Raw genomic sequence first — 26,305 nt, forward strand, 5'->3', positions numbered from 1 at the left:
ATAGACGGAATACCTGTAGAATTACTGCGCAGTGCAGGTGAGGAAGCGATTGATAGATTATACAAACTGGTGTGTAATATTTATGAAAAAGGGGAATTTCCGTCAGACTTCAAAAAAAGTGTTATAGTTATGATACCAAAGAAAGCAGAGGCAGATAAATGTGAAGAATACAGAACAATTAGTTTAACTAGTCATGCATCAAAAATCTTAACTAGAATTTTATACAGAAGAATTGAGAGGAGAGTGGAAGAAGTGTTAGGAGAAGACCAATTTGGTTTCAGGAAAAGTATAGGGACAAGGGAAGCAATTTTAGGCCTCAGGTTAATAGTAGAAGGAAGATTAAAGAAAAACAAACCAACATACTTGGCGTTGATAGACCTAGAAAAGGCTTTTGATAACGTAGACTGGAATAAAATGTTCAGCATTTTAAAAAAATTAGGGTTCAAATACAGAGATAGAAGAACAATTGCTAACATGTACAGGAACCAAACAGCAACAATAACAATTGAAGAACATAACAAAGAAGCCCTAATAAGAAAGGGAGTCCGACAAGGATGTTCCCTATCTCCGTTACTTTTTAATCTTTACATGGAACTAGCAGTTAATGATGTTAAAGAACAATTTAGATTCGGAGTAACAGTACAAGGTGAAAAGATAAAGATGCTACGATTTGCTGATGATATAGTAATTCTAGCCGAGAGTAAAAAGGATTTAGAAGAAACAATGAACGGCATAGATGAAGTCCTACGCAAGAACTATCGCGTGAAAATAAACAAGAACAAAACAAAAGTAATGAAATGTAGTAGAAATAACAAAGATGGACCGCTGAATGTGAAAATAGGAGGAGAAAAGATTATGGAGGTAGAAGAATTTTGTTATTTGGGAAGTAAAATTACTAAAGATGGACGAAGCAGGAGCGATATAAAATGCCGAATAGCACAAGCTAAACGAGCCTTCAGTAAGAAATATAATTTGTTTACATCAAAAATTAATTTAAATCTCAGGAAAAGATTTTTGAAAGTGTATGTTTGGAGTGTCGCTTTATATGGAAGTGAAACTTGGGCAATCGGAGTATCTGAGAAGAAAAGATTAGAAGCTTTTGAAATGCGGTGCTATAGGAGAATGTTAAAAATCAGACGGGTGGATAAAGTGACAAATGAAGAGGTATTGCGGCAAATAGATGAAGAAAGAAGCATTTGGAAGAATATAGTTAAAAGAAGAGACAGACTTATAGGCCACATACTAAGGCATCCTGGAATAGTCGCTTTAATATTGGAAGGACAGGTAGAAGGGAAAAATTGTGTAGGCAGGCCACGTTTGGAGTATGTAAAACAAATTGTTGGGGATGTAGGATGTAGAGGGTATACTGAAATGAAACGACTAGCACTAGATAGGGAATCTTGGAGAGCTGCATCAAACCAGTCAAATGACTGAAGACAAAAAAAAAAAAAAAAAAATTGAATTATTATTTATTGTAATTCTTTTTTTACAATCTTTGGTTAATAATTATTAATAAATCAATATATCTAAATTAAAAAAAATTTAAGTACCTGCGAAGAATACGTAAGATAGTAAAGATTACGTTATGGAACGGAACAGAACGGAAGAATGGCGGGAGTTTCAATATTTCTCCCTACAGATCGCAGAGCCTGGACTGTATCTTTCTATTATCGAGCGGATTTCATCGATTATTTAGTGGGGGTTATAAATTTTAAGTTTTATTTATGGACTGATTTGGTAATTTGCGTTCCTATCCGTACGGACCAGCGTGAAATTTAGTTACTGGTTCTGACCGTGAGAGACTAAGCTTTTGAGCCTAGTAATCCCGGCGTGATTTCCCGTCAGTCCATCCGCTGAAGTCCTTTCGCACCTATGAGCTAGCTGGAGTGCGCCTACGGGAGCCCTAGTTATTTGGAGGAAGAAATGCGCCTGAGGGAGTCGCATATGCCGACTAAATGAAATTGTGATCTCTTCGTGGGACGGTGTGGGGTGTTGTCTAGCTTTTTGTAGTTTTAACGAAATTTCATTGCGAAAACGTTCTCTTTCGCGGCCGGAATTTTCGCGGGATTTTCTTGTATAGGTTACGCGATATAGCCTGGTTTGTCAATTTTTGACGTTCCGCCTCTTCACGTTGGTTTGTTTAATACGGCATGAGACCGTTTTCTTGTACCCTGTGGAGGACGGTCCTCTCAGCAGATGTCCCGGAGATGACCGTGTTCGGACACGGCCGCTTTCCCGAACAGTCTGCGTGCCTGCGTCACCCCCATCTCGGATATGGTGTGTGGTCCCGCATCGTAGCGAAGAGTTATGTTTCTAAGATTACGTTATGTAGGAAAGTGGCAGTTGTTATCTAATTACTATTAACATAATAAGAATAACAACTTCGACTTTCCTACGTAACGGACGTAATTACTGTTACACTATTTCGACCGGTTGATACGATTTTAATATTATATAGCAAGCTTTTAAAATGCGGTGCTATAGGAGAATATTAAAAATCAGATCTGTGGATAAAGTGATAAATGAAAAGAGGTGTTGCGGCAGATTGATGAAAAAAGAAGCATCAACTGTGAAAAACACAGCTAAAAGAAGAAACAGACTTATAGGCCGCATCTTAATGCATTCTGGAATAGTCGCTTTGATATTGGAGGGACAGGTAGATGGGAAAAATTGTACAGGCAGGTTTGGGAATATGACAAATAAATTGTAAGGGATGTAGGATGTAGGGGGCACGCTAAAATGAAACGACTGGCACTAGATAGAGAATCTTTGAGGGTTGCATCAAACCTTTCAAACGACTGAAGGAAAAATAATAACTGAAAAAATAGACTATACTTTCACAATATTTACACTATTCATCCAAATTTTTTTTCAGATGTGTTATTTGGCATGTAATTTATTATTTGCAAAAGTAATGAAATATAATTAAATGAGTAATAATATTATTACTACGTACAAATATACAAAATAAAATTAGTAACTTCAATTTCTTTATTTTTTCTAGCTGTGACGAAACCGGCTTCATTAGATTTACTTCCAATAATTCGAGACACTTCAAGCAAACTTGTCAGGTGAGTTTCTTCAATTGTATTAATAAATTTAATACGTTAGCCTGATATACGGTGTACGTTTATTTTATCTTGAGTGCACATTATATTTGCTTTTGTTCAGTCATTAAGTGAATTGTCCTCTGTTGTAAAGTATATCGAATAATTACTTCAATTTTTAAATAAAGTTGATACTGTGAGTACTTCTGGACATTTTTACATACATGTGCGTGTTTGTCCCATTTTAAATTGTTATCAAATATATTGTATTATTTCGCCAATATTTCACATATTCAACACTCACTAATGTCAGTACTAAGCATTAGACTACTACTGTCGTTATTTTTAATAACACAATATAAAATATTTTTAATTATATTCAGCTCAAACGGAAAAATACAGAAAATAGTTTCTCTAATTTAGTTGAAAAAAATTCTTCTGTTTTCAAAAATAATAAATTAATAGGTACTGGTCGCTGATAAAAGTCAGATGAATGTTATATAATACATATGACGTAAAAAAAATTAATATGAACCAATCGGAGATCAGAATTTAGGATGTAGAAAATCCGACTTAAACATCTTTTATTGTTATTTTTTTTGTAATCGCACAACCAGAATATATTACTTTTGTAATAAAAAATCTGAATATTTATACGTAGATAAAGAAAATAAATTAAAATTCAACCTTACCAACAATTGTTCTGTGTTTTTCGAGTATCTTCGGCCATTCAACCACCGTCACGAAAAGTTAAGTAGATAGACAATTTGTAAAATATTAAAATTATAACCGGTCGTCATAGTGTAAAAGTAACAACTTCTGTTAATGTAGAAAAGTCGCAGTTATCTAATTACTACTGACATAGAAAGATAACAACTGCGACTTTCCTATGCAACGGATGTAATTACTTTTACACTATGACGACCAGTTGTTATGAATTTAATATTTTATAACTTTTAATGTTAATTTTAATACTTTTTAATTGAAAGAAAACTTTTCCTGATGATGTTCGAATGACCGAAAAAACTTGAAAAACACAGAAGAATTGTTGGTAAGATTGAATTTTAATTTATACTTATATATATTGTATATACATACGAGGGTAAGTCAATTATTATCCGCAATTTAGTTATATTTTGTTTATGTTGGTAGTACTGTCGTATTGCGTAGATGATGCACGCGTGGTTTAATTGTTGTTATATCTGTGCAGGTTTGATGCTGTTAGTTTAGTTTCATTATCGCTGCCCTGCTGTTAACCATGGCTGCTCCGCTTTCTGTTTGCATCAAAAAAGTGCAACGTTCAGTGATCCATTTTATGTGGTCGGAAGGTGTATCAGGGGCCGAAATTCATCGAAGATTTTCGTTACAGTACTGGAAAAGTGTTTTGCCGAAACGGAGTGTCTACGAATGGATTGAAAAATTCAAAAACGGACGCACAAGTGTTACGCACGACGAAGGAGCCGGACGACCGTTTACCGCCACAGATGAGGAAAAAATTGATCGTGCATGTCGTGCACGTGACATGGTTTTTCTTAGACAGACGAGTAACTATTGATGAAGTGGCACATCGTCTGCAAATTAGTCACGGTTCTGCCTACGAATCATCCACAACAGACTTGGGTTTCATAAAGTCTGTGCAAGATGGGTTCCAAAACAACTCACACAGTTGCATAAACAAACGCGCTTGGACATCTGCCAAAAACATTTGGATCGCTATGGTAACGAACGGGACATCTTAGACCGAATCATCACCGGTGACGAAACGATTTATCATTACAAGCCGTAGAGTAAACGGCCGAGTATGGAATGGAGATATCCAAATTCGCCCTGCAAAAAAAAGTTCAAGACCCAACCGTCCGCAGAAAAACTGATGCTTACGGTTTATTTGGACTCACAAGGGCCCAGTACTGGAACATTATGCGGAAAGGGACACGACAATAAACAGTGTGTGTTACTGTGAGATGCTTACTGCCAAGCCGAAGCCTGCAACTCGAAGCAAACGCCGAGGACTGCTGTCGAAAGGTGTTGTGTTGTTGCACGACAATACCCATCCACGTATTGCTGCCCGCACTGCTGAAACGCTCCAGAAACTCAACTTTGAAGTACTGACTCATCCTCCATATAGTCCTTATCTTGCCCCTTCTGACTACCACTTGTTTGGTCCACTCAAATAGGCATTAAGGGGCCCTCGATTTACCTCGGACGAAACGGTGAAAGAAGCGGTGCATTCCTGGCTCGCAGCTCAACCGCAAACTTTCTTTTATGAGGGCATCAGGAAGTTGTGTAACGATGGACCAACTGCGTTGAAATGCAAGGGGACTATGTTGAAAAATGATGCACATGTAAATTTCCTATTTGTATTCAAATAAAATTTATAACTACAATGCAGATAATAATTGACTTATCCTCGTAAATAATAATCTCATATACCAACGGTGCCATGCTTGAAAAATTAAAATATTTGAAATTAATTTAAAAAAATAATTTTTAGTAATTTTGAAAAAAAGTTGGAAAAATTATGTTCATGAACAAAATTGTATATGCGCGATTAATTATCCATTTTCTTATATTTAAACCATTTTGTAGGTAAAAACATTTTTTCCACGAACTAATAAAAATAATAGGATTTAATAAAATTCAACTAAATAAATATTTCAGAAATTGCTTTGTTTAGATGTTCTACAGTACGTTTGGAAAGTTCCTATGCACTAGAATTGTGAAAATGTAATGAGGAAACATTCTTAATTATTTCTTTATATTTTTACTTAATTATTTTATAAAACAATATATTATAATAACTGGAATAGTTTATAAAAGGTGTTGAAAAATGGTCTCCTCCAATATCAACAAAATACTACACAGGTTCCACTTTATTTTCAAACACTTTAACCAGTTGAAGTACTGGAATGTTTCTTATGTATGCCAATATTACGGTTTTTATTTCATCAGTCGTGCTTGGTCTGTTGCGATAGCCTGCTCTTTTCGCTGTCCTCCATAGAAACCAATCTCGTGCGATCGTGCAGGCCACAAACCCCTCGAAATGATACGTTCAACAAATACATTGATCTTTTAGTTGTGTTCTCTGTGGCGGCATTTTGTTGGAGTCATCCGTGATTGATTTCCACTTGTGTTAACCGACTAATGAAGTTTGTTAAAACAGCACACTAACATTCACTATTGACTCTATTTTCAAAAAAAAATATTGAACCCACGCTGCGCATTCTACACACATCAATCCAGACTCCAGTTTTCGCTTCGTATAAAGGTTGTTCGTGTAATTCATGGGGGTTAGTTGTCGATCACGATCGTGTATTTTGTGAATTATATACCCTCCCGGATGAAACCACGCTTCATCTATATAAAACGTAAGTCAGCGATATATATGGAATTTTGGTCAATAAAACCATTGAAAATAATTTAATCTTTTAGCATGATTTATAGGTTTCAGTTCTTGAACGCACATTACTTTGTAGAATAAAAGTTTCTTGCAGCTTTATTTGCTGTAAGAAATCCGATATCTTGCTGCTGTACTAACTTTCTCATTGACTTCGATGGAGTTTCGGCTACAACATCTGATATATGGATATATCTTGTTAACACATATATGCCTAATTTAATATCGGCGGGCGATAACGGTAGCAACGATGTGAGAGGGGCGCACAGTATACGGACGTACGGATACAAGCATCACTCCCACCGCGCACTTGTATGCGTGGTGGGAGTGATGAATTGCAACACGATGAATTGCCAATTCACTTGAGAGTGAATTGGCAATTCATCGACGACCACCACCTGAAGAAGAAGTTGAAAGAAGAAGTCTCCTGGCCGGCTCAACGTGGGACCTCCTGGCGGATGCCAACATCCTCGCCGGAGCAGCAGGCCTGGCCGGCCCGCTTAGTGAGCCATTGGTCGCGGACGTTACATTCCCGCTCCAGCTCCAGCTCCAGCTCGCTGGGCTCAGCAGCAAGAGCCGGCCCAGCGTAGGATCGCTCGGGGAGAACCGCCACGGCCGCGCCGGCGAAAGACGACCGACGCCGACCCGATACTTCGGGGCTCTGGAGGCCACTGCCACGCTGTAATGGGGACCTACCTGCCGCTGAGGGAAAGCCCGGTCGGACTACAATGGACGAGCCGCAATTCCCCGACTTCGCCGAAGACCCGCTTCCGGATATAACAGCTCTTCTCAGAGCTAACGCTAAAAAACGGCCCGTTTTAGGGCCACCGTAAGTTTATGAACTACGTGCCGTCGAAGCCATTCGGCGACAATCTATATCCATATCAAGCAGCTCCTGTTAGTTCAGTTTGGGTGGTCTTCCACTTCAGCGTCTTCAATAGAGCCTGTTGCCCGAAATTTTTTGATAAAGGTTCGAACTGCATTGCGGTTAGGAACAGGAGTGTTTGGAAACTATTCAGAAAACTTGTGTTTCATTAAATCAGTATACATGTCACCTTCAGAAAGGACGCATTCGACGAAAAAATACCTTTCCTCTATTGAAATAACCATTACGTTTCTCGCAACTATTGATTCCGATAAACGAAACAACACGAAAAGAGCACGTTTAATCACAACTCAACAGTGATTTCTTGGTTTATTTTTGAGTAACGCTCTACGAACCCACTGGGCAAACGACCTAACGCTATAAGAACAGAATGCAACACATAATTCTAAAGAACGCACTAAATTTGATTAAGGAATAAAGTAAAGTTTATAGTCTTTATGTAATGTTAGTTTGTTAAACAAAAATAACACAAAAACTGAACCTGATATCAACAATCAAAGAACATATATTTACAGAGAAGGTTATTCGAAAAACAATGCTGCCAACCACACGTGACTAAATGTCTCCACTGGCGCGTAATTAAAAAAGTTCGGTTATTTTCTGAACAGACCTCGTATATACCAGTTAACTAGAATACCATTATAGCTAATCGAAAATTAGCTATAATTAATTATTCGGTATTAAATAAATGCTAATTCACAATAATATTTTAGACTTTTCATAATGGAATACGTATCAAAAAGAAAGGAAGTAATATTACAGCACTTGTTAACGGTGAAAATACTTGTTCTGTTAATATTTGTTTATTTTGCTAATTCTGTAATTAATGCGGTTTTAACACTATACAAGAGTAAAACGTTTTTTGCCGATAGCTATCTAATGTTATGGCCATTTAAAAATTTTAAATGGATTTCAGATCGCTCTCCTACTGCGTAATAGTTTTGTTCAAATGTGTGGTTATTTTGTACATATAGATGCATTCAAATTGAGCGTTCTTTAATTCAATCCACTTTTTATATAATAGTAAATGTAAACTTCCCGTTCAATTTACCATCTTTATTTAAATAAATTTATAAAATATTTTAAATAACTAAAGCTCCAGTACAACAAATTTAAATGTTTTTGGAGATTATTAATGAATATAACAACTAAATCGTGGATACCGGTGTTCTTTGTCGGTTGGGTTTCAATTAATCACCACACATCTCAGGAGTGGTCGACCTGAGAATGTATAAGACTACATCCACACATATTATCCTCTGAAGTTAGGTGATTCCGGAGGCTAAACAGAAAAAGAGAGGTCAACTATGACCTGTCTTAAATCCTGCTGAATATCTGTGTATTTTTTTCTTTTTTTCTTTGTAAATAAAATTAAAATTACTAATCTTGCACTACTATTTCTACTACTAATTTTATATATCTTACCTATATTATAAAATGGTAAGAAAAATGCTGAAAACATGAAAATTGCAATAATTTGAGATCGAATTGACTACTGGGACGGACAGTGGCTCTCGAACACTCGAGAATCAAGTCACATCTTACGACACCTCACTAAAAATCTTTCCTCAACTCTGAGTTGAGGTATAAGCGAACATTGGTTCTCTCTATATTGTAACGCGGTAAGAAAAATTCTAAAATTCTGGCCGAATAGCCGCCAGGGGGCAGAGCCCCCTAGTTCATTTTTATATTATTGAATTTCCTACGTACAATATTCGTAATTAAACTAATTTAATCTTATCAAATCTAAAATTAAATTATGTAAAATATTAAAATCACAACTGGTCCTCTTAGTGTAAAGTTAGTCATGTCTGTTATATAAGAATGTCGCAGTTGTTATGTAAGGTCGCAGATAACAGCTGCGACTGTACATAACAGATATGATTAACTTTATAGTAGACCACCAGTTGTGATTTTAACATATTATAAATTTACATTTTACATAATTTACTTTTAACGATCTGAAATTGAAGAATAACTTTTCCTGAGGATGGTCGAATGATCGAAAGTTCTAGAAAAGAGATCGCGGATGAATTGTTGGTAAGGTTGAATTTCATTTATTTATACATAAATAAAGATAACTTCTGATGATATTTAGCCTTATTCAAACCCTCCATTTATGGGTGGATAACAATTTAAAAAATCTCATTCTGTACTAATTACATGATTTCATTACATTAATATTTCACTTTGGTTGTTTATTTGGGGGGAATTAATTGAGAAGTGGGGAAAAATAAGTATTTTTTCTTGTGGTTATCATTTTATCTGATGTATTCACACTGGATTAACCGATTTTTATGAAATTTTATTAAATAACTGCTGAATATAGGAGGACATTGATGTTATTAAGTTTGTTATAACTGGTGAAAGGGATAAAGAAACTGTCACCATTTGTCTTGGATTTCAAAATTATACTCAAGAGTAGAACTTTTTTTAATACAATTCCACGTCTTTAAGAGGCTTATACACTTTAGGATCGTGTATCCCATATCCTAAATTATTTTTAGTTTCCTAATGTTTACAATCCGTTCAACTAGCGAATAATAAGCAACCTCCTCACAGCCCATTGAGATGAGGATGATATGTATGACATGTAAATGAGGTATAGTCTTGTACAGACTCAGGCCCACCATTCCTGAGACGAGTGGTTAATTGAACCCCGACCAACAAAGTACACCGGTATACATTGTTTAGTAATCAAATCTGAATAAAATCAAGAAGCACCTGATAGTTAGGGTACTAGTTTTTACTAGTACTCAAAAAAAGTTCTGAATTTCTTTGCCGAGTATGTTTCTTTAATTGAGATTTAATACACTGTAATTATTAGATGGATTTTATTATAATTTACTAAAATAAAAGCGGGCCTATGTCCGCCGCGAAAATGTTACATGGTTTATTTTTCATTATCCATGATTTTGTTAAATGTTTTTACCTAATAACGTTTATGAATTTAGCGTACTAACAAAAAAAAAAAAAAAAAACTTCAAAATTCTCAACGTTTTTAGCTGTTTATTGATGAGTTGTGATTTTATAACACAGCTCTAACCCCAGTATTTTCATTTTTTACCCCCATAACACAAATATAATTTTAGATAAATCGTTAATATAAAGAAGTATAAATCGTTCGAACGAACAAATCGTTCGTTCGCTGGGCGCAGCAGCCTGACGCACCACCTGGTCTGGTACTGGCTCTACGCCAATAGGAATTAAAATGAAAATATAAGCACATACATTAAACAACCAAACCCATATCCCATCCTTTTTTTATGGGAACGAATCAAATTTTTTTGATATAAAACTTTATGTATATAGTTCCAGTTATCTGGTTTTCATCGAATAACTAGGACTCTGTTTTACTAAAGGTGATTAAATTATAATCCACAGTACTGATCTGCTGTCAACAATTATTTACGATTGTTTTATTTACTTTTCTCAAATTGGAACATTTTTTTGAACACTTCAGCTTGTTTCTACTTCTAAAGAACCTCTCGTTTTTGTAAATTCTGTCTACTGTGGTTGTACAGCGTAAATTTCGTGTCATAAGCTTGATATTGATGTGGTACAGGGAAGCTACATATCAAATAATCTGCTTTTTTAACATCCACTGAAAGATTTAAGCGAGAATAAATGCCTGCTTGTGTACATGATACACAACCTAATTTAAACTAGATGTAGTTTAAAACACAGTTACTGATTATTCATACCTTTCTTTCTTTTTCCTCTTTAGCCTCCGGTAACTACCGTTTAGATAATTCTTCAGAGGATGATATGTATGAGTGTAAATGAAGTGTAGTCTTGTACGTTCTCAGTTCGACCGTTCCTGAGATGTGCGGTTAATTGAAACCCAACCACCAAAGAACATCGGTATCCACGATCTAGTATTCAAATCCGTGTAAAAATAACTGGCTTTACTAAGACTTGAACGCTGTAACTCTCGACTTCCAAATCAGCTGATTTGGGAAGACGCGTTAACCACTAGACCAACCCGGTGGGTTTGATTATTCATACCTAACCACCAATTTCTTTGGTGATTACTGATACATAACATTTCTTGGTATGATTACTGGCTAATTAGTTCAAATCTTATAATTAATCGTATTTCTTTCCTCTAGATAGCGCTATACCTTTAGAAGGGAAAGTATTGTAATTGGTCCAATTTGGGCATATGCGGTTTTCACCGGAACTTGACGTTTTGACACTAAGGGACCCAAAACACCTGGGAAATTTTCCGGAGGTTAACGTTCGTACGTACATGTGTTCGATGTTGGCCACTAAATCACCATATATCTCAAGAACTACTGGACCGATTTTGACCTAACTTGATCAGATTGCTTCTACATATGCCATTAAACTTTCAACTTAAAAGATGCCATTCGACATAAAAGGTCGTGGGGGTGAGGCTGTAAAGTAAGTTTAGCGTTAGTATCTCGAGATTTCGCCTAATTAAGATCATATTTTGTTTCTTCTTCACATTTGCTAATTAAAGTATAACAATATTTGCAAAAAACGTTTTTTTTTTTAAATCGCACCCCCATTCTTAAACATGCTCTAAAAAACTGCTACGTTGTGACGTCACAACATAGCAGTAGTTTACTTCTGCTGTGTTGTGCGTGCAACCCAGGTTTTTTATTTAAAAAATTAATATGGTCTTTAATAATTAAAACCCATGTATTTTTTATCTTATAATTTTTTTTATTTATAATTTATCTTATATTAACGTAGTTTTATTTACATCACAGTAATATTCTATAGTGTAGTTTTTTTTACCGATCATGATAAAGATCTATTTATTTAGGTATGAGAGATTCAATGTTTCTGTTAATTACTTTTATTGTTATGTAATTTTCTATCTAGTAAATTGCACGAATTATATGTCTAACAATTAAAGTAATTTTTTTATTTTTCGATAGCTACAAACTCTTATTAGAACAAAATATCTATGAAGTTATGTAACTTTAAAGGTAAATTTAAATATGCTTACAGAAGATCTTTTCAGTGATATTATAGAACTCGGTTACGCGAATTAATTTTTGTTAACCAGACAAGTTTTTTATTTTTTTTTTAACCTCCGGGACCACCGTTGGGTATTACTTCAGAGGATGAGATGAGTGAGAATTTTTATAGCGTGTGAAAATGCCATGTCTGACCGATATTCGAACCCGGGACCTTCGGATTAAAATCGGAGACGCTACCACTTGCGCCGGAGAGGCCGTCAATAATGACGATTTGTTACTGATTCCATTAACTAGAAATTATCTATTTTTTTTTAAATTTTTAATTAAAGAACATTTTATTTTACGCTAAATAATTTTTTTCGTTCAAGTTGTAACATTTACTTTTTATAAGTAAAATGATTAAAAAATAATAATATTAGCATTATTAAAAAAAAAAAAAAACATAGCCTCTATTCTGTAGCTTATTTTTCTTACAGATAATTTCAATTGCGTACAATTAATGATTAAGTCTAATACTGTTACGTTAGTAAAAGTAATCATAATGGTATTTAGCCTTTTAAATTTCAAATAAAAAAAATAAAAAATAGAGGAAAAGGGATATAAAAAAATTATGAGCTAGAAAATACGTACATTTCTCTATTACTATTTCCATCTATGATAAATAATTTAGAGAAAGAAACGAAAATTAATACCAGTTTTAATTTCTAATCTTTTATTTTAATTAAAAAATAAAATTATGTACCAGATTTTTTTTCTTAATCACGCACAGTTTACATGATTATATGTATATTAGTAAGAATAAAAATAATTTTAGTTTGAATTTAAAACCATGCAAATGATAATTACCGAGTTTAAATTTCTGTAATTATACGAGTAATTAACCATTTCTAATTATTCATAATTATTTTACTGGTTATTTACCCAGAGGAAAATCCCTTGTGCCATCTCTATCTACATTCTCTTCTACTACTACCAGCTTAATCTTTTACGTTCCTGATATCTTCCAATTTCTTTCATTAATTTTCCATTTCGGACTTTCTCTTTTGTACTTTTTTTGGTCCTTCTACTATTGTTTTAATCGATCCATGTCCTCACATAATATATGTCAGCCCGTTAGATTTTCTATTCTTAATTGTACTGATTATGTGTTTTTATTCTCTTTAATTCTCTTTATTACTTCTTCATCTTTTAAATTAATCTGTCTATTTAATCTCCTCCATGTTTACATTTTAAATCTTTTTTTTCTTTTTTAAAGTATCCATGTTTCACCTCCATTTAGAAGTTAACTCTTAAAATATAACCTTCACAAGATATATATGACTTTTCAAGTTTTCCGGTATTCAATTTTTTTTTTGTATTATAAGTAAGAACTATTTCTTTCTATTAAATAATTACTTAGCGGTTGATATTCTTGATTTTATATTGTTTTTACTTCATTGTACGAAGTAAAAGAAGTATTGTAACCGCGAAAAATTTCAATTTCGATTTCAACGGAAATATCCATTTTGACAATCCGTGAATCCATTTTGACTAGTTTCAACGTGACGTCTGTACATAAGTATATATTCCACGTAACTCAAAAACGATTAGGCGTAGGATGTTGATATTTTGGATTTAGAACTATTGTTACATGTAGTTGTGCACCTCCCCTTTTGATTGCAGTCGACTGGATCAAAAGTGGCCAAAAAAGCCCAAAATCAAAAAACAATTTGGATTTTGGACTTAACTGTAGTAACAAGTTCTCATTGAGAGCTTTTCAACGATGTATCGTGAGTGGTACTTATTTTCACTGGTTTCAGAGTTGTAGCCAAATGAAATTTTAATTAATGAAATACAGATTGATTCAAAGAAACGGGAAATTTTGACAGTTGTGTTGGTAGCCGTGGGCGATTGGTACCACTTTATAAGTGGCGCCAGCCTCTCTAACCTTTTCTTTTTCCTGTTTAGTCTCCGGTAACTACCGTTCAGATAATACTTCAGAGGATGATATGTATGAGTGTAAATGAAGTGTAGTCTTGTACATTCTCAGTTTGACCAGTTTTGAGATGTGTGGTTAATTGAAACCCAACCACCAAAGAACACCGATATCCACGATCTAGTATTCAAGTCCGCGTAAAAATAATTGGCTTTACTAGGACTTGAACGCTGGAACTCTCGACTTCCAAATCAGCTGATTTGGGAAGAATCGTTCACCACTAGACCAACCCGGTGGGTTAGCCTCTCTAACCTAACCTGCCATTTAGTTGTCATGGATCCTTGGAGTGGTACGCAACGTACATTTGCTATCAAAGCGTTTTACAAAAACAGTGACTGTGGAGGGAGCGCGTAGAGAATTTGGCCGTCATTTTAATCTGGGACGGCACGACCGTGTTCCATCAGCACGTGCAATTAAAACATGTATATCTAGTTTTGAGGAAACCGGTTCGGCAATGAAAAAGAAACCTCCAGGCCGTGAGCGAATTGAAGGCAAAGATCCGAGAAGCAATTGTGGAAATTCCAGTTGAGATGTTACGTCAAACCGTGAACAATTTAACCAAGAGACTTCGTGAGTGTTTACGTAGAAGAGGAGGTCACCTGCAAGATGTCATCTTTAAAAAATAAACTAAAATGTATGTATCCTAAAATAGCAACATTTGTACAATTACATGAAATAAAATTCAGTTTCTAAAAAAAATTTTTCATTGATGTTATTTAATTTTTTAAATTTCTCGTTTCTTTGAATCACTCGGTATCTATGAAATATCTAATGAAATATTATGAAATAATTTTAATTAATAAAATGTATGGATCTTACAAGGGGATTGCACATTGGTTCGATTCAGACCTCATCTCCTTTTTTTTTATTTTAGATATGTTGATTTATAATAATTAACCTTTAATCGTAAAAAAAATGTACGACAAATAATAATCCATAACAATAAAAAAAGTATATGAAAAAATATCAAAAGTTATTAATGAAATAAAATTTTACGAACTTTTCATTTAAAAAAAATGTGTATATCTAATTTGATAGGAGGACAAGGAAGTCATGTGGTGTCCACATGTGATTTTTATTTTTACATCTTCTGTTAAATGGTAATCAAATGTATTTACTGTTTTTTTTTGTCCAATTTTTCCTTCTTTTAATTCATTGTCTTATTATTAATCCTATCATTATTACCTTTAAGTTTCTAACCCTTATTTTCATTTCATGTTTTGCCATAGCGATTCTTTTTTTAACTTTGAAATCATCTTCTGAACACCTTTAAAAAAAAACCTACCTACGAAATTTACGCAATTTATTTTCCTTCCTCTTACATGCTTCCTTAATATTCTTTTACAACATTTTTCAGCATATTTTCAAGATTAATGTAGGAGATTGGCTTTGATAACTGATATTTTCCCCTTAGGTTTCTTCCTAGATAAAACCTGTCTGTCTGACGATCCTTCATTTTTGAAGATGTTTTGCGATTCAAAATTTATTTCATTAAATAATCTAATATCTTTCAAGATATTATTTGGTTTTTACATCCTTGTTCGAAGTAAATGAACTAATGTGATCGCGAAAAATTTCGGTTTTCAGATTTCAACGGAAATATCCATTTTGACTAGTTTCGGCGTGACGTCTGTGCGTACATATGTATCACGCATAATTTAAATACCATTAGCCGTAAGATGTTGAAATTTTAGTTTTAGGACTGTTGTAACATCTAGTTGTGCACCTTCCCTTTTGATTGTAATCGACTCGACTAAAGTGTCCAAAAAAGCCCAAAATTAAAAAAAAATTGGTTTTTGGACTTTTTCAACGCCCTCTTTGAGAGTTTTTCAACGATATATCATAAATGGTACTTATTTTAATTGGTTCCAGAGTTATAGCCAAATACAATTTCAGTTAATGAAATTTTTTGATCGTACAAAGGGAGGGGAGGATTTTATTTTTTTTTAATTTAAATATATTGATTTAATAATTATTAACCTCTGATTGTAAAAAAAAATTACAATAAATAATAATTTAATAATAATAATAAAAAAAAAATTATTAGTGAAATAATATCTAATGTACTTTTAAAAATGTTTATATGTAATTTAATAGGCATACATGGAATTCATGTGGAGTCCACATCAGATTTGGTAAACATCTGATTATTTAATATTAATTAAAAATTATAATTTAGAATCGTATTATTTTTATTTATACATTTTTTTTAGTTTACTTGATAATAATTATCACTAAAAATTCAGTAACCTTCTCCTGTTTCGTTTTTGTTTTCATTTTGTTGATGGTTACATCATAATAATTTATAAAATATAGAATTAGATATATATATGACATACATTTATTTAAAGAGTAATCAAGGGACTTTTACTCTAATCTAATATTTCAGGTAAGATTATTGAATTAATAATTGTATAAATATTTCATGTTAATAAAAGCTAATATTTTAGTAGTGTGTAACTGTCTACTTTTATTAAAGAATTGGAGGATCGTATCTCACTTTCAAATGAAATAAGTTTAAATGAAGTGCACCAAAAAATATTTATGTGAAATTGAATAGGCGTACAAAGCAAGTCATGTGGTATCCAAATTTGATTTTTTTAATACGAGGACGATTAATAATTACAGACAAATAGCAACAGCGAAAAAATTATTTAATAGTATAAATTTCAAGCGGTAGACGTTCAAGTTGGCTTCCCCGTCTACATAAAAATTATAAAAAAGAATATTTATTATAACCACTTTTCTTTATTTCAAAATGTCGGTTTCGCTAGTAACATGTGCCGTAGAAGAACAGTATGCTGTAATTTTATTTTCTCAATATATAAAAACCGAAATTAACTCCCGGATGTTAGAAGTTTGGTAAAAATGTATTAAACGGGTACATTTTTGTAAGTGAATCAAACAATTTAAATCTACTAGAACATCTGTTCCAGCGAATTTTCTTCAACGCGAAAACCGGTGGAAGTTTGAATTGTCGCTTTGCAAAATTGAATTAATGTTCTTATTAGCAAAGACCGCTCATAAAATTTTATGAAATTGCTGAAACTTTTAACGGAAGTTATGGTATATTCCATTTAATAATACGTAATAGGCGTAATTTTCGTAACAATTGTTCAAGGTGAGTTCCGAGGAGGTCGACTTTAAATCACAAAGACGTGAATTCTTATTAAATGGCAGTTTTTAGAGGAAGGTAATGCATAATAACTTTTGATGAAACTCATATTCATCATTTTGAGCAGAAATTCAAACATCAGAGTGTGGAATGGAAATATCCGAGTTCGCTACCCAGGAAAGATTCAGAACCTACGCGTTAGCCGGATACTAATGGTGTATTGGTTCTATAAAGGCCTAGTTTATTGCGATTGTTTGAAAGAAAAAATTACTACAACTACTATTGTGATACGCTAGAAAATAAAGTGAACCCGGAATAAAGAAGAAAAGTTTTGGTTGTTTCTCAAAAGATGTCGTTTTTCTGCATGTTAAATCCCGCCCTCATCCTTTTAAAAGACAGGGAGTACTATTCAAAAACCGGTTCGGGTTGTGTCACTATACTGACCGTACATTTCGCACCAAAAAAACTTGTAGTTTTTTTGGTTTTCCAAAAGAGTTTTTTCCTGTTTGCATTGAATGCTGCACAAGAATGGCTGGGACAGCTACGTAACCATTTGTTACTAGCGGAATAAGAAAACACACAAACAAATTAGAGAAGTGCCAAAATATAGGCGGGGTTATGTTGAAAAGTACGGTTAGTTTTTATTGTCGTTGATTAAATAATAATTTCTCTAAACCTCTTTGTCTCTTTAATTATTAAATGACCCTCTTATTTGCATTAGTTTATCTATTTTGTTATGGTCGAATGCTTTCTCCATTCCTAAACAAAAGAGAAACATTATTTTATTAAATAATGTAATTTACGTGAATTAAACTTCAAAAAATGTATTTACAATACTCAGAAGTGCAATTAATTTAAAATAAAAATAAAAAAATAATAAAAACGTGCGATTCATTCATTCATTCGTACTGTAGATAATATAATTATTTGTGAAACTAAAATATAGATTGAATTTATTAGAATCGTTTAATTAGTTAGAGTAGATTAGTCGACCGACTGATGTCAAATGTATCACATGGTCGGGTCAGCTGGTCTAACAACCCGCACCTACACGATTTAGTATTCCGGTACGGTTCAGTTCCATCCTCTTCCATTTAACCCACATCATGACAAAACACGGACATTCTGTTAACCGCAAATATAGTGAATGATCTGCGACTAAGTAATCACAATGCGTCAGTCTGTATGTACAATGCTGTCTATACGTTCAAATAAGTATACAATTATCAGTAATAAATTATTCATTCAGGTCTTGAAAAAATATTTTATTAAAAAAAGTCCTTTGTATAGAGTAATTTTTTCGATTTAGCGTCACATAACAACAGCAACGATAATAACAGTAATGATAATAATAATAATAATAATAATAATAATAATAATAATAATAATACCACTTGTCACTATTGAATTGTTTTATTTTTTATTGTTGGTAAATAGGTTTTTTTTTAAAATAAAGTGTAACTTATTCTCATTCTCTTTAGAACGGCATAACGTTGACTAATATTTAACTATATGGAATAAAACTAACTGAAATATATCTATATCTACGGCTGTATTGTAACTTTTGAATTCGCGGTTGGTACCTGTATCATAAAAATCCCTTTCGGCACGCCGGAAGACGGAGGTAGATTTCATCGGTGCTAAGTAGGGGATAAAAAAGATTTCCACCTTAAAGTTAAAAAAAAACTTCAAATTTACTCGATACGACAACGGTTACATGTGAAAAAAATTTCACGTTTTTAGCATACAATCCCCATTTTTTTACACTTCCAGAAATATTTTGTTCATCCGTTGCCGTAAGGGTTGATCATATCAAAAACCGTTTTAGAAAAAACTTTTAGATAATGTTTCGAGGACTAACGACAACTTTAAATCGATTCGATATTGTGTATATTAAAGTTTTATTCTTTTTTGTCTCCGAAAACCAGTTTTTTCAACCCCCTGAACTTAATGGTCGGTGATATAAAAAAATTTATTTAGATAAGTTTTAGGCCCTTATCTAAAGAACGGTAGGAACTTTTAACGAATTCGACCGAGATTTTGGGTCGTTACATATTATGTATCAATTTGAAGAAAGTGATTGGAGCAAAATTACGGCAGTTATATTGTCCACAAGAAATTTAAATATATATATATATAATAAACGTTTGAGTTGACTGTGATTTTGGGGTCTGGGGGATATGAAACGCGAAGATATATCGAAATTTTCCGTATGTCCTATCATGGTGGCCATTAAAATAAGTAGTTTTCTGATGAAAGCTGCCTAAAAAAGTTAATTATCATTATGCTTTATTTAATCGTAAATCTATATTCATCCCCAATTTAATTGAAGAAGAGAGTGAGGGAGAGAGAGAGAGAGAGAGAGAGAGAGAGAGAGAGTTTGAGAGAGTGTGTGTGTGTATGTGTACAACGAATTGATTCAATACAGATTGTTATTTATAAATTTATTTTAACTATTATATCTGTCTTACTAGTAGGTGTGAATTTTAGTCAAGTTCAATTTGTTTTCTCTGAGAGTAATGATGTTCACTTTAAAGCCAATTTTTTTGTGATGATGTAACTTTTAAGGTAGGGTATCTATCACCTGCATTTCAAGGGGCTTGAATACTTTGTGTAATTGTACATTTGACTCGGTGAAGAAAGTAACGGAAAAACCACTTCTACTTGCGTTCTTTAATAAGCCGGACATGGGATTTTGACATTCCTGAGAATAGCTATATGATATTGACGAGTGACTTTGATTCGTGTATGTACACCTAAAAATATTACAATTATGATAGTTAATTAACATGTCTGCAAAATATTGTAGAATACGATACAAGGATTGAGCTCTATTAAAGAGCAGTCCATGTAGAGAACTCGTCAATAAATGGATAGGTTCATACAACTGCAAAACAAAATTTGTTCCATTTGTTTGAAGATATATAGGATGTTAGACTGTCCTTACCGTATGAAAAATAAGATTGTCCTACTTTGTGTTAACTTACGACTTCGTTCAATAGTATTGAATTTTTTTATTACGTTTTTCAATTAATGTAGAATCAGTAAAATACTCCGGTCCCTAGAAAGTTGGAAAATAGAAAGTTGAAAGTTTGGATTTAGGACTGTTGTAACATCTAGTTGTGCATCTCCTCTTTTGATTGCAATTGACTAAACCAAAAGTGCCAAAAAACGCCCAAAATCCAAAAAACTTTGGAGTTTTGACTTTTTCTTAACTGTAGTAATAAGTTCTCATCGAGTGCTTTTCAACGATATATCATAAGTGGTACTTATTTTCATCGGTTCTAGAGTTATAGCGAATTCAAATTTTAATTAATGAAATATCTGGATCTTACAAGTGAAGGTACATCGCTTCGAATCAGTCTTCATCTCCTTTTTTTTAAACTTTTTTTTTAATTTAAATATATTGATTTATTAATAATTATTATCCCGTGATTATAAAAAAAACCTTTAAATAAAATAACTCGATAATAACAATTAAAAAAATATGAAAAGTAACCAGAAATTATTAGTGAAATAAAATTTTATGTACTTTTAAAAGCGTGTACATGTAATTTAATAGTCACTTACATATGTGTATATAAAATAGATTTGCTGAAACATCTGATTATTTAATATTAATTGAAAATTATAATTTAGAATCATATTATTTTTGGATTTTCTGGTTTAATTATATTTAATTATTCTCGAATTTCTGTTTAATTTTATCTACATTAAATTTAACTACAGACTGACTGAAAAATAGACCCTCACTAGAACAACATATTCACTGAGGCATACATGCCTGATCTTTAATAAATTGCGAAACATTCTTATCTTTTAGTTCATTACTCCACGGATATTGCCGGACAATTTTCTCCCTAGGTCGGAGTTGATAATTTCGTTTATTTGTTTTTTGTTTCCGATCATTTAATCGCTCTTTGGTTTCATATAATTCTTCTGATCTTAATTTGTGTACACGTTCTCTATTTTTCAAATTTTCTTTCTCTTACAGTCTTAAACAGTCGGCGCTTTCCATTTCGGCAAGACCATATAAGATGCAATCCTCGGTGCCAACCCTTTCATGAAGCAATACTGACCTCGATTTTGAAAAGTGTTCATATCGTTGCTTTCCCAGAGCCGTTCCACAATCAGCCTTTCAAGCAACTTGCCGATTACCGGCAAGAGGCTGATGGGGCGATAACTGCTGACCTCACTCGGATCCTTTCCTGATTTTAAGAGCACCCTCACCAAAGCCAACTTCCAACAAGTCGGAAAGCAAACTTAGATTAGGCACCCCGAAAACAGCCTGCAAAGCGGCTCTCTTATGACAGGTAGCAGATGATAGAAAATATCCGGATCAAGTTGGTCGATCCCAGGTGCCTTTCCCAGTGCCATTCGAGAAACCATTTGGTCTACATCTACGGGATTCACAGCTCGTATGTCAGGGAATGGTAGCTCACCCGTCCTAACGCCGACGTCTGCTTCACCCTCCAGAGCATCTGGAAACAGATTATCCAGGAACGCCTGGTAAGTCGCCACACCTAGCTCATACAAGTGATATTATTTTTTATATTTCTAACGTCGGTTTCCTCACCATCTACGAATGGATTTCCAAATAGTCGGTCTTTTACTTTTACCGCAACAGTTTTTATCTAAAATCTATTACTGAAAGTATAAAAAAGTTAACGGCCGAAAAGTTTCTAATTGGTTATAAGTTTTTTCGTCTCACCCGACTTGGGGATACGTTGGATCAATCATTCTCTGTGTTCTGCGCCTTTCTTTTATGCTAGTACATTTTCTTTCTTTTGAATCGTAGTCTCCTTTCTTTTACGGAGAATTTGATCGTATGTTTGGTTTTGATTTTGGCTTGGAACCTCGTTTTATTGTTCTAGTGATTATTTTTGCGATTTTGTCCAGGATCATGTTTTTTGTGATTTGGAGTAACATTAGATCTTTTTCTGTGTGGTTTAACCAGTCTGGTTTGGCTTTTTTTGTTGAAAATAATCAAAGAATTGTGTATTTAGGTTGTTTGAGCTCATTTTGAAGATGTGTTCGTAGAATTCGTTTTTTTCTCATTGCGTCTGACAATTTTTTTTGTTTTTTGTATAGGGTTTCGTTTTTTCTTGTAGATTGGATTATTTTGTTGCTTTGGAACGTGGGGCCTAGGAGTTTTCTTGAGATTTACCTTTTTTCGATCTCCAGTTATTCGATCGGGCCATAGTTGGTGATGAATAATTTTTCGACTTCTTATAGAACTTCCGGTTAGTACCGTAATTGTAGGTGATTTTAGAGATTTTAAAGGCTAGTTCTAGTTTGTTTCTTCTGGTTTCCATTGCCTTTTCCTTGAAGGAATTCCAGCAGATTTCCAGATATTTAAATTATTTGACTGTTGCTATTTTTTATTTTTTTTTTTTTTTTTGATACCACCACATAAGCTTGACGCTTGTGCGTGGGATATAGAAATTGAATTCTGTAGCTTATGAATAATTCTATACCTGACCGGGATACAAATTCCCAACCTCCGGATGAAATGCGTAGTCGCTACCCCTCCGCAGAGATGGACGTTTGTTATCAAATTTTAAGGCGCCGTGATGTGTTTATGATGTTTATTATTATTTTATCACTATACACTTTCATGTGTACAGATAGAAGAACAATCTCTAATATCTACAGGAACAAACTGCAACAGTAACAGTCGTAGAAGCTGTAATAAAAAAGGGAGTCCGACAACGTCAAGGAGGTTCCCTATCTCAGTTACTGTTTAATCTTTACATTATAACTAGCAGATAATGATGTTAAAGAACAATTTAGATCCGGAGTAAAAGTGTAAGGTTAAAAGATGAAGATGCTACGATTTGCTGATGATATAGTAATTTTTTTTTTTATAATAGAGAAGGAACCCCATTTACGGACACCTATGCACTTTCGGCTCGCTAACAGGTTCCGCAAGATATTATATTAGTTGCGTATGTGTTCCTGCGCACTACCGATTAAATCTCCACCCTCCTGGAAACCGCTTTATGCAGCATTACTTCAGGAAGGGGGGAACGCTCGCTCACACAATCTGACACCGTAATCAAGGAACACCAGTACAATCACAAGCTCAACACAAGAAACGCTAAGACACTGCAAAGGACAATTACGTCCACACACACACACAATCGGCCCTCACAGGCAGACACAACAGTTAAATAAATTGCGGTACACATACACGCCACTCACATAAACGCACACACACAGCCAACATCATGCACACTTTCAGGTACTTATCACATACTTACACAGAACCTACCAGGATGATATAGTAATTCTAGCCAAGAGTAAAAATAATTTAGAAGAAACAATGAATAGGATGGATGAAGTCCTACGCAAAAACTATCGCAACAAAATAAACAAGAACAAAACGAAAGTATTAAAATGTAATATAACTTATGTAGATGGACCACTGAGTATAAAAACAGGATTAGAAAAGACTATGGAGGTAGAAGAATTTTGTTATTTGGGAAGTAGAAACATTAAAGATGGACAAAATAGGAATGATATAAAATGCCTGATAGCACAGACGAAACGAGCTTTCAGTCGAAAATATAATTTTCTTACATAAAAAATTAATTTAAACAACAGTAAAACATTTTTGAAAGCATATGTTTGACCCGTAGCTTTATATGGAAGTTAAACTTTGACGATCGGAGTACCTGAGAAGAAAAGATAAGAAGATTTTAAAATGTGGTGCTGTAGGAGAATGTTAAAAATCCAGATGGATAGATAAAGTGACAAATGAAGAAGAGGTGTTGCGGCAAATTAATGAAGAATGAAGCATTTGGAAAGATTAAGCAAAAAGAAGACAGACTTATAGGTCACATATTAAGGCATTCTGGAATAGTCACTTTAATATTGGAGGGACAGGTATAAGAAAAAAATTATGCAGGCAGGCAACGTTTGGAATATGTAAAACAAATTGTTGGGGATGTAAGATGTAGGTGATATACCGAAATGAAACGACTAGCACTAGATAGGTAATGGTGGAGAGCTGCATCAAACCAGTCAAATGACTGAAGACAAAAAAAAAATTATTCTGGTCTTTTCCAAAGAGATTTTGCGAATTATTTTTGCTGCTTGTTTATCAAGTTCTAGATTCTGTAAGAAAAGATTTCTGTTTTTTCTTTCGATGAGAAAGAATTATAAGCAAGTTTATTTTTTTTGTGTTATAACACCGAATGGTACGAACGTCTAAAAATTCCATACCGCCGTTCTATAATGTGTGTAAATAAGATACTAATTACAAAAGTTGTACTAATTTTTTTTTTTATTAATTTCTGGCTTGTATCAAACTAAGTAATTGCTTATCACTATTGCATAATTTTCATATTACATTAATACCGTCGTTCATATTCTTTCCTAGTATAGATCAGTCTTACACTTCTGAAGAGGAAATTAAACTGTCAGTAAAGGGCACTTAACTCCCGACCTTGTGTACTTCGTCACTGCCGAAAATGCTATTGTATAAAAGCTTATTATAACATTAGTAAGGTTGAACGAATATTACAAAAAAAAATAAAAATAGAGGTTGCAACCATGTTTTTAATATATATTGCAACATGTAATTTTAGGAATTAAAAAAAAACGCGTAATACGGGATTAATGTATCAATCATTAGTTTTTTTTTTATTAAATAAAAATAAATAACAAATATGTATACATATATATAAACAGAATGTTTCTAAAATGGAGAGCTGGCTATACTTTTTCGGATTGAACTTGTAAAACTAAAAAAAAATATCCTTACAAAATATGGCAATTTTTCCTTAATTCTCTCACTGTCCGGTGTATATATTTGGAATATATATTTTTATGTTTGTTTTTGCATCACTTAAGAACCGAACGACCGACTACTTTCAAATTTGCCGGATACATTCGTGTTAAACTAGAAAAGATTTTAAATCATCGCCCGAGGCCCTAGCTCCCTTGAAGGTTTAAATATTAAAAATGTTAATTATTTCTTCGCCACCAAAGTGGGTAAAATTATGAATTAAAGATACTTATTGAGGAAAAATATATTAATACTTTTACTTTATTATTATATATCTGCCATCATGGCAAAGAATTAATTTATGAATTTTTCATCGCCAAACATTTGTGTACTTTAGTTACCGTAGTTACTGTTATAGAAACCCACCGGGTTGGTCTAGTAGTGAACGCGTATTCCCAAATCAGCTGATTTGGAAGTCGAGAATTGCAGCGTTCAAGTCCTAGTAAAGTCAGTTATTTTTACGGATTTAAATACTAAATTGGATACGGGTGTTCTTTGGTGGTTGGGTTTCAATTAACCAACCATCTCAGGAACGGTCGACCTGAGGACTTTACAAGACTACACTTCATTTACATTCACACATATCATCTTCATTCATCCTCTGAAGTAATTCCTGAACGGTAATTCCTGGAGACTAAACAGGAAAAAGAAAAGAAAAAGTTACTTTTTTAGTAACTTTTTACTACTTTTATAGATTTATAAATTTCACTTCATTCAACATGCACTGATGGTGAAACTCGAATAAATATATCTTCTTTTAAATATTGAACAAAGAGTAAATCATCTGTCCATTGTTTTGTATCGTTATCGTTCATCCATGCAGTTAATATATTTTGTATATCCTGATTGGCCCTTTCAATTTATAAAATGCTGAAAATTTGATACAACTTTTTATAAATGCAGTGAATTTTATTAATCGCTCTAATATTTGAGAGTAACATGTATAATTAGTAAATTTATCGTTAATTAGACCAGGTTATGCGAGCGTAAGTTATGTTTGGCTTACATTTATACTTTTTTTTTTTAGGAGGGTTTCTCGTAATCTATTTTCCTTAGAAATTGGTATTGGATTTTTGGTTTTTAATTTCTAGTTATAGTTTCAACCCTCATTAGAGCAGAGCTTATCTGTTTTTTTCGACAT

At 33.4% G+C, this 26,305-nt stretch overlaps 1 protein-coding gene across 7 annotated transcripts in view; it reads left to right on the forward strand.

Moving 5' to 3' along the window:
- LOC142319765 (pleckstrin homology domain-containing family G member 5-like) overlaps positions 1-26,305 on the forward strand; it is a 1,099,338-nt gene that overhangs the window by 321,947 nt on the left and 751,086 nt on the right. For all 7 annotated transcript variants that reach the window (XM_075357406.1, XM_075357404.1, XM_075357407.1 and 4 more), the window contains one exon: positions 3,005-3,071. In XM_075357406.1, the coding sequence (XP_075213521.1) occupies positions 3,005-3,071 (67 nt within the window). The remainder of the gene's footprint in view (positions 1-3,004; positions 3,072-26,305) is intronic.

This window comes from Lycorma delicatula, chromosome 2 (genome assembly GCF_047948215.1).
Source record: "Lycorma delicatula isolate Av1 chromosome 2, ASM4794821v1, whole genome shotgun sequence".
Taxonomy (NCBI): Eukaryota; Metazoa; Arthropoda; class Insecta; order Hemiptera; family Fulgoridae; genus Lycorma; species Lycorma delicatula.